The following is a 10411-nucleotide window of genomic DNA, read 5'->3' on the forward strand; positions in this document are numbered from 1 at the left end:
AGCACAAGAGCAACCTTCTAGACACTTGGGTGACTGTAGCAACAGGGGAGCAAACAGCCAGTAATTAAAATGGAATGGGGGTGCCAGAGAACCTGAATGGATTGACTGACAGAAAGCCTGATCCCATTTATTCCTCTGGTGTTTCTTTCTGTTCCGTTTATTACCTCTGGATTTTCTTTTCTTTCTTTTTTTCTTTACAAGCTGAATGACTCACACATTCATTCCACTTAACAAGTGGTTTGGATTGTAAGGGCTGCTGCTACATGCGCTTGGCAGCTTGTGCTTTTAAAATTCGCCTGAATTTTGTGATCGCTGGTAATTCCTTACATGCCCCAGAAGATACACATGTAAAACAGAAATCCCAACAGAAAGCATATTTGCTAGCCTTACGTTTTATTCACCCTGAAATGCAGGCGTTGGCAACAAAGTCGAGAGACACCACACACAAACTCTCTCTCTCTTTTTTTTTTTTTTTTGCAGAAATACAGACAATTGACTACTCAAATGACACATGGGATCATCAGTCTATTGGCACACAGCCAACATGCTATTTGAGACCTTCTAAAGAGAATACTTCAATGGTTAACACACAGCTAGACACTAATTATGCAGTTTTGCTCTGTAAGTGGGTAAGTGACAAAAATCAACAGCAGCGTTTGGAGTCTATCCAGAATGTGCAGCAACCCAGGCTCAAAGATGATGAAAGATTCAGTTTGCATCCATGCCCAACACAATGTTGATAGGAAACTTTCATATACATGTTTCCCCACTCACATGGACACCTGGGTCAGGATGACCCAGGCTGCCCACCAATATTAACATGCATTCAGCACACTTTGATCATACCAGTATACTTGCTCCCAAATATACCTGATTAGCTTCAAAGTCAAGTGAATCCATGGACATAAGGACCTGCTTTAGATCAAATGGGACCAGTGGTCCATCTACCTCAGACGTCCATGGTTCACTGGCCCCAGAAAGAGCTCTTCAGTGCTCTCACAAGTGAATGGGGATATTAACATTCAAACCTAACACTCCCACTTGGTTCAAGGTAAAGACACATTCCTTTCTGACAGTTCAGGATCTTTCACATTTAACATTTTACAGTCATAAAAGTTGCCACTTCAAAAATGTGCTGGGTTTTGTACACAGATAGCTTCATTTTTCTTTTCTCAAAGCATGCAAACCACATGTTGTATACATATTTCTTTTAAAAATCCTGCAAAGTAAGGGCAGTCAACAGCCGTTTTGAATTCTGCATTTGTCACTGCGTCCCTCCAAGGCTTTCAGGAACAAAAGACCACATAAATGGACCAAGGAACAGCATGAACAAGGAGACCGGGGGGGGGGGGGAGAGAGATGATGACAACAGCATGAAAAACCCCTTCTAACATGGAGAAAAATATTTCCCTCTGAGCACAGGAGGGGGAGCAGCAAAAAATTGTTTTGAACCTCCCTGGGGTCTTCAGATGTAGGACAGTATACAAATTTAACAAATATTAATAATATTTATTATTAAATATATGAGGGAAACTCTCAGCTCAGCTGATACAGGAGCAGATACCCAGATGCTTAAACAGTTGAGGTGATTTTAATCAGTTTTAGTATTTTAACTTTGGTGTGTTTTTAAGTATAGTTGTACATTTTTTCTTGATTTTATCATTTTACCTTTTTGTAATGCACTTGGAGGTTGCTGCTGCTGTTTTTTTACAATCAAACGGTGTATAAATGTTATGAAATAAAAGCCAAATGTGCAGGTGACTCTCTTCTCCTGCCCACACACTCCAGACTTGTGGTATCAGGCCAGCTGATGTTAAGTGGCACATCAGCAACATGGTGTGTGGAAGTCATATTGAACATAACGTGCAGTCAACATGGGGCCCTTCAGATGTTGTTGGACTCCCATCTACCCCAGCCAGCATGGCCGAAGATGGAGGATGATGGGAATTGGAGTCCAACAACATCTGGAGGCCCAGCTCCCATTTATATTCTTGGGAAGCCACTGCTAACTGCAGTTTCCTTGCATATGTGCCTTCAGTGAAACACACAGATAATGAAGTTTGCCAAGTTTGCAAATATTTTCTATTAAAGGTAAAGGTAAAAGGACCCCTGTCCATTAGGTCCAGTCGTGACCGACTCTGGGGTTGCGGCGCTCATCTCGCTTTATTGGCCGAGGGAGCCGGCGTACAGTTTCCGGGTCATGTGGCCAGCATGACTAAGCCGCTTCTGGCGAACCAGAGCAGCACACGGAAACGCCGCTCACCTTCCTGCCGGAGCGGTACCTATTTATCTACTTGCACTTTGATGTGCTTTCGAACTGCTAGGTTGCCAGGAGCAGGGACCGAGCAACGGGAGTTCACCCCGTTGCGGGGATTCAAACTGCCAACCTTCTGATCAGCATGTCCTAGGCTCTGTGGTTTAACCCACAGCGCCACCCATGTCCTAATTTTCTATTAGGGATGTGCTACTCATACAGAGGTTTTATCATCTCAGAAGCAGCTCTACTAGCCGCTTGAAATGCCTCTCTGTATATCCTCCTGAAGGCATTCCCATTTCAAAAAATAAAAGGATCCAGTGAATACTCAGGATTACATTTGTGCTAAAGTACCTTTAAACTTTTCAAAGTCAAAGAACATGCCACCCTTTAACCTAAATAACCAAGCATGCTTTATAAACGTTGGTAAGATCAGACCTAAGGCAGAACATTAAACTTAGCAGATCAAGCAAGGCAAGTTAGGAAGATGAAGCCATAATTTCCTTTCTTGCTTAGTTACTGGCGTAAAAGGAACGAAGACAATGTTCTACAATAACATTTGCCTAGGAATGTTTATCTGCTTTCTTACCATTGAATGTTAAGAACACCCTGGCCTGCGGCAGCGAAGATCCGTTTACAGTGCAAAAGAAAATAAACAGCCCAATCAGCACTTGGAGATGTAGAAATGCCATTATCTTCAGATGCAAAATGTAATATCCAAGATATGAAACCTAAAACAAAGCACAGGGAGAGAGAGAGAGAGAAAGGTCACTGGAGATTCTACGCATTTTGCAAGATACAACGTCCACAGTATGCAATGTCATTGGAAAGCATGTTTGTACCATTTTCTCTAAAATGAGAAAAGCTTGGCACAGGCAGCAGCAAAATAAAAAAGCACTGGAAGTAAAAAAAGGGGGGGCTGCAGTAAGGATTAGTCTCAGTTTATTTCAATAAGGACGATTCCCACCTGCTGGAAAAATAATTACGTTAAATGTCAAGGCAGAGCAAATCAAGGCCAAGAGATCAGGTTTCATGAATGAAAACGTCTTGATATTTTTAGACCTGTCTTTACTGTGCTCTTTTTCAAACATATATATGTGTGTGTCTAAAGGACCTACTCTGCTTGAAGAGACCACAATAAAAACTTTGGGGTGGCGTTAGCATTCTATAAAACAAAGGACAGATAAACGCCTCCAGGCAATGCCATGCAGCCCAGTTCTGTCTGGAGACCTGGAGCAGGATGACTAACTAAGGGCCTCCCCCATCTCGATGCTTTTGCACAGGGTACAAGTGACACCTGAGAAGGCTGGAGGCAGAAGGAGAAGATTCTTGGCTGGCAGGCTGCCTTTCACCCAGCAAAAGGCACCGGTTAAGGGGCCCTCCTTCAGGATGCTTTGCCTCCCAAAGCCTGGAACTGACACTGAAAGCGTGCGCTCCTATAAAGCCAACAAAAGGATGAACACGAACTTTAAGAGCAGAGAGCTCATATACTCCAGACTTGTCTCTTGAGCAATCAGACATCCACTGTGGCTTTGGCAAGATCTATTCTTGAACAGCTCAGCTAAAGACCAAATGTTGCTTCTGCATAAATAACCCCGTATCAGTGAAAACTGAACAGCAGAGCCATTTATCGGTGACAAGTATTCAGGCTACTATAATCCATAATCCATAATACAGATTATGCACATTGCTGGGTAACATGCATAATGAACATGCAGACGATACATGTTTATTGGGTGATGTACAAAATACCCTGTTGACTGGGCAGAATCCCCTATAGATACTGTCAGGTTTTGCATAGTCTCTGTCTTCAGGTGAATGTGCACAATCACTGATAGTCATTTGTTAGTTAACTAACCCAGAAATAAATACAGATATATGCAGGCTTAACAAAAGATGTAAACTTATTTCAGCCAGAGACTAAGAATTGCAATCACTATAATATCAACCACAATAGCATATAAAGCAAATGACAAAAATAATAATCAGAACAATTAATACAAGCCACTAAAGTCATAGTAATTTATAGTATTGCCAGGATACTTCCTAATCACATGGAACCTTATTCCAGAACAACAGAAAATGGATTAGCTGTTGGAAATCAAATGCATTGCTTTTCAACACTGCAATGGGTGGAAGCCTCATTCACTGTACATGAACTATACACTTACATGGAACTATACATTAGGTGGGCACCTTGCTAATGTATCAAGGTATAGTCAGAAGTAGAAATGGGAGAGAGCTAGCAGCTGTGATATCTACTTTCTAAACAATTATTTTACACAGTGTAGAGAAGCTACTTTGAATGAACATTATCTATTAGCCGCATACATTTTTTTTAAAAAAATACAGAGTATCATTTTCATCCAATAAATAGACCATTACAGCCTATATATAAAACAAGGGTGCTAGTTCCTGGGGGCCCAGCCCTTTCAGGGCCCCAAAATATTTTGGGTGTGGGGTTCCAAAAAGCACTGAGGCAAAGCCAATCATGGAGTGGCTCCAGTAGTTGTCTCCTTCTCCTTCTCCTTCTCCTCCTGCCGCAGAAGGGAAAGAGGGTCAAAGCAGGCTGCCATCAGTGGCGGTACCAGGAGGCGGAGGAGGAGCTGCCAGCCTCTGAAGCTGCACGGCCGCCACGTTCATCTCCGCCCCCAGCTCCTGCCAATGTCCTAATGTCACACGCACGACACTGCCCCACCCCAGTCACCCTCATAAACTGGCACCTCTGATATAAAATATTGCATATAGCCAGGAATGTGTGGTGGTGAATGACTCATTCATGGATTTACTCATCCATGGAGTTACTCTTTTGTTTGTGGGTTTTAAAACTCAAAAACTGTAAGCGAAGCAGCAAACGGATTGAAGTCATAGTGACTGCATATTAGGCTGAAGAGCAAGAAAGAAATAACTTACAGCCCTAAGAAACTGACAGAATAGATGCCACTTTGAATTCGTCACACTGGCAGCTAGCCCATTCATTTGGGCTAGTTCACTACATCAATCAGGGGGACTTTCTTTGTCACCGACAACCAGTACAGGGCATGATTAAACCAGCCTCTACGTGGCCACTGTATAACATGCACTGCCCTCAATGCCATGTCACTGAAGCAGATCACATCCCCTGCAAACAGTACTATGAAACAGGAAATGGGTTTCTACGTATTTAGAGAAAAAGAGATGGTGGCATCGAGAGAGACTTGGGAGTCTTAGAACAGAAGTTTGGTCATCCATAATGCTTGATGGAAACGTCAGTATGTCAATCACCACCTCTCAACCTGATGTGCTTCACCAGTTTGTTACCAATAAAACCCTCAAGTACACCACTCTTGAATGCGAATGCTTTTAGGACTGATATGGAAAAGGAACATTTTTTGGCCAAGATTTTAATCACCTCTTAGAAGTGCCTCCAGCCATTTATTCAACAGGAGCAGCTGAATAACTGCCTACCATGGTTGCCTATTGAAAGAAGGGCAGAATTGCCTGGACTCTGAACTGGCCAACTTCCAACAGGCTGCATTCTGACTCCATGCTGCCATGCTGTTATCAGACTATATACTTGCTCCCCAACTGGTTGGGATTGCATAACTAGGAAGAAATTGTGCAGGTTTAAACAGAAAAACAATGTTGGAAGATGTGCTGCAAAAGACCAAAAAAATGCTGAGGAATTTCAAGGGATGCTATAGTCCCCTTAAAACTGAGAATTTAACACCAAACATGTTTGCATGTGAAACTCTGGCAATGTTCTGGAGGACTTGCAATGCACATTGTAGAACATGTGAATATGAAAAAGAGCCATGCTGGAACTGGCCAGTGGCCTATCTCGTGTCTTCAGCCTGCCGCTTCTCACAGTGACCACCAACTAGTGCATCCTCCTGGACGTACATGCAGGACCTGTGCAGCTCTTGCTCATTTCAAGAGGGCTTGAGCAAGAGTACTTTTTAGAATAAGGGCAGAATTGATCTCCATTTCACTCACCACATTCCCCTTTGTAATTCACATGTATAATTCAGGCATTGTACACAAAAGACCAATCTGTGAGCAGGAATTGGGGCCACATGGAGTAGCCACTCTCCTAATGTTGCACTTCCTTGTTTAAACCTGGGCAATTTTTTGCCCAACCGACTGGCGAGCAAGTGCCTAGAAACTTAACAAGGGAGTCAGCCCTTTGGTCCTGAAATCAGTTGACTTTGAGGCAAAAATTATTTTGGGAACAAGCCCATTGATTTCAGTAGCGTTGTTGCAGAATGAGTTGTTTAAGTGCCCTCAGGTTCGTACCCTTTGCTGCACAGTATTAACTTCCCACTGCAGCATGCGGGAGCCGAAAGCACTCTGCACCTGCCCCTTAACACTGTGAACATTATACTCCCCAGAGTGTTGACAGCAAGCCATAAGCTTTTTATCCTCATATTACATGGATCATTCACAGCCTCTGAGTTCTACGGGGGCAAACTCAAGGAGATATATTTCCCCCCTCCGTGCACATTTAGACTTCACCGTCCTTGAAGGGAGAGAACACGTGCTTCAGAAGAACCACAGCAAATCCTTTTGCACAGCGTGGCCAAGGAGGGTGGACTGATGTGACCATGTCCAGTGCATGAGCCAGAGCAACAATTTAGGCTGCAGTCTTAATCGCCACACTTAGCAGCGAATGGGTTGGGGAGTGCGGGGGGCTGAAGCGAAAGGCTCATAATCCCACATTCAGCCAGCAAATTGCCGTGCGCCCTCCATCATTTGAAAGGAGCGTCAGGCTGCATCAAAGTGACCTGGAGTGAAATGACGCCTGACACAACCATTTCCAATTGGCAGTGACTGATGGGGACTCCCAGCGGCCCTTGGACCTGCCCACTCAGTTAGAGTGGGATTTCTGTATTCCCCACGAAGCTGGCACACGCTCAAAACAGCCCTGTTCGTTTCTTCCCATTTTATACCTGGGGTTCAGGAAAAGGATCCATTTGGAGTGCAGGTCAAGTTTCTCACCTTACTTTCAAATAACATTATCAGAAAAATGCACAAATATCACAAGGAAGAAAAAATGTCTCAGTGCCAGTATTGACACATTTTCCAAAAAAAGGGTTCAGCTTCATCGTCATCCCCCCACCCCCGCAAATTACTTCTGGCATATCCACTAGCTGATAGGATATCCTTCACTATCATCCTTTTGTCTTTTCTTTCTTTGGCAAGGGAAGAAAATGCTATTAAGTCCCATTAAGATTGCTTTGTTCGACCCAAACAAATGGCCAATTATGCTGGACTTGCAAGTTTAATAGAAGCAACAGGATTAGTATTCCACAGTTGTCAAATGTATTCCTTTTCATATATTAAGGGAGGAGAGTGATGGAGTTATGCAATGCGCATTCCAATTATATTGGAAAGAAACAGTCACAACAAGTGCTCTTTCCAATTTATGTATTCTAATTTAATTTAGGATGTGTATGGCCAAATTTTACTTATTATTTTCTATTTCAGCTTTGCTTTGCTATGCTCCACTGACGATCCCCTATGAAACCAATTTTTTAACAAACAAATAATGTGGGCAAGACTGCAATATCAGGCACAAGTTGAAATCGAATGGGGCTTACTTCTGAGTAAATATGGATAGCATCAGACTGGAGACTGCAGTATTATAGGCATTCACTTTGGAAAAAGCCATATTTAAAGCACAGTGAGATTTACTCCTGAGTAAATATGCAAAGCACCAGTCTGCACATGACACTGCTATGTTATTACAGCATTGTGTGCCATGTGAATTTGAGGGCGGAAACAGAATTTTTCAAATAGTCTCTTTTTAAAATTCCATTCTTTCACAGAAAACCGTATCGTTGTAATTCACAAAAAAGAAGCATCGCTTTTGAGCTTGCAGCCCAAGTGAGAACTTGATCTTCCCCAAAACCAAGGCAGTGAAATATTCGCATGTGTCTTAATAACGCACGATCTCTCCCGGCAAGCAGGGAGATCCTTGCAGAAGCAGAACGCCCAAGAAAAGGGAGAGCCTTCCTGATCCCAATGCTCATCGCTCCTTAGTTAGCAGACCAGGAGGAGGAGGAGGAGGAGGAGGAGGAAGGGACCCAAGGCGCTGAAGTTCAGGCACTGCTCTAGGGGAAGCGGAGGGGAAAACAGCAACCTTGTGCCTGCTGCTTTTGGAAAGCGTTTTACAGCTTCCCTGGGAAGGCAGGTGTCATGCGCTCGCGCCGGCACTAAGAGGGGAGGAGGAGAGAATTAGTCTGTGGAAGGAAGATAAAAATATTCACACATTCAGCGGCTGTGAGAAGTGTGTATATATAATACAAAACAAATTCCTTCCAGTAGCACCTTAAAGACCAACTAAGTCAGTTCTTGGTATGAGCTTTCGTGTGCATGCACACGAAAGCTCATACCAAGAACTGACTTAGTTGGTCTTTAAGGTGCTACTGGAAGGAATTTGTTTTGTTTTGACTATGGCAGACCAACACGGCTACCTATCTGTAACTGTGTATATATATTTACACATACACAACGCACACATTTTCTACACAAACACAATATTGGCGTCCACTAAGAGTTTTTTTTTTAAATCCCAAGAATCAGTCATCAGTTTCCTCATCCATTTGCCAGGCTGAAAGGGAACTTTCGATTGTACTCACCGACCCACGGAAGGATTGAGTCCTGAAGGTGCCCAGCGGGTCCGGTTTGGGGGAGCGAAACAAGACTTTTTTTAAAATCCCAGCGCTCTGCCACCACTTTTTCCTTTCCTGGGTTGCGCTCAGGCGATTCCCAGCTCGTGCGCGCGTGCCGAGAGAGAGACGCGACTGGAGGAGTTGGCACCGGAGCCTCTTGCGCGCAGAGCCCCGCGCCGGAATGGCCAGCAGCAGCGGCGCGCTGGAGGCTGCGCTTCCCCGCCCAGGACCCGCCTCACTCACGCGCCCCGGCGCTGCCCACCAGCCTCTGCATACACCCCTCGAAAAGAAACGCCCGAAGCCCCACCTCCGAGGAAGGAGCCCCGGCGAGAAGGAAGAAGCAGCGAGCGAGCGAGCGAGCGCCTTGGCCGGCGGGCAGGTAAAAGCGCCGCCCTCGCCGAGAGCCCAGCCCTGCCCGCCTGGCGCCAGTGGCAGAGGGGGAAGGAAGCCCAGGAGCCCCCCTTCGGGGACTCGCAAGAAAAGGAGGCCGGGACCCCACCAAGTTGAGGAGCGCTCCCATTCCAACAGTGCGCCTGCACGGCATCATGTCAGCGGCGTAGCGTGGGTTGTCAGCACCCGGAGCAAGGCAAGTCATTTGCGCCCCTAACCCCTAACCTGCCACCGCTGCCAGCTTCTTCTTGCTGCTGCCTGGGCTGCTGCCATGGGGCTCTGCTACAGCCTGCGCCCGAGGCTGTTCGGTGACTCTGGAGGCGGCGAGCGCGCGCCCCCCAGATGTTGCGCCCAGTGCCCCTGCACCCCCCACGCTACGCCACTGCATCCTGTGAAAGATAACCTGGGCCCCCACAACATTTTACTCAAGTTGGCACCCCTGGAAGGAACCCCAAGGGTCATCTAGTCCAACCCCCCGCAATGCAGGAATCTCAGCTAAAGCATCCAAGACAGATGCTGAAAAACCTCCAAGGAAGGAGAGTCCACAACCTCATGAAGGAGTCTGTTCCACCCTTGAACATTTCTTACTATCAAAGTGCTTCCTGGTGTTTAGTCGGAATCTCCTTCCTTGCAACTTGAAGCCATGGGTTCGAGTCCAGCCCTCCAGAGCAGGAGAAATCAAGCATGTGCCCTCTTCCGTGTGACAGCCCTTGATATACTTGAAGACGGCTACCATATCTCCTCAGTCTCCTCTTTTCCATGCTAAACATTACCAGCTCCTTCAACTGTTCTTCATAAGGCTTAGATTCCAGACCCTTGATCATCTTGCTTGCCCTCCTCTGTGCACATTCCAGCTTGTCAACATCCTTCCTAAACTGTGGTGCCCAGAATTAGACACAGTATTCCAGGTGTGGTCTAACCAAAGCAGAATAGAATGGTACTATTGCATAAGATACCGCTGCTGGGCTGCAAACCCCTGCAAGTAAACCTGGAAGTAAATCCCATAGGACTTTAGGATCCCTATAACATCCTTAGGAATGGCTTGTTTTCCATTTGTAATTGGCTCAGAGATACAGCAGGACCTTGAAAACAGACAGATTCACTTTCATCACAG

The 10411-nt window shown here is 45.3% G+C and overlaps 1 protein-coding gene across 1 annotated transcript in view; it reads right to left on the minus strand.

The window, feature by feature from the left end:
• Positions 1-9046, minus strand: part of SEMA3C (semaphorin 3C) — a 130639-nt gene extending 121593 nt beyond the window's left edge. The window contains exons 1-2 of the mRNA XM_081879141.1: positions 8875-9046; positions 2844-2985 (exon numbers count right to left, since the gene is read on the minus strand). Of these exons, the coding sequence (XP_081735267.1) occupies positions 2844-2946 (103 nt within the window). The 5' untranslated portion in view covers positions 2947-2985; positions 8875-9046. The remainder of the gene's footprint in view (positions 1-2843; positions 2986-8874) is intronic.
• Between the last annotated feature and the right edge of the window lie 1365 nt (positions 9047-10411).

The sequence above is a fragment of the Podarcis erhardii genome (assembly GCF_964252035.2).
Source record: "Podarcis erhardii genome assembly, chromosome: 10".
NCBI classification, from domain to species: domain Eukaryota; kingdom Metazoa; phylum Chordata; class Lepidosauria; order Squamata; family Lacertidae; genus Podarcis; species Podarcis erhardii.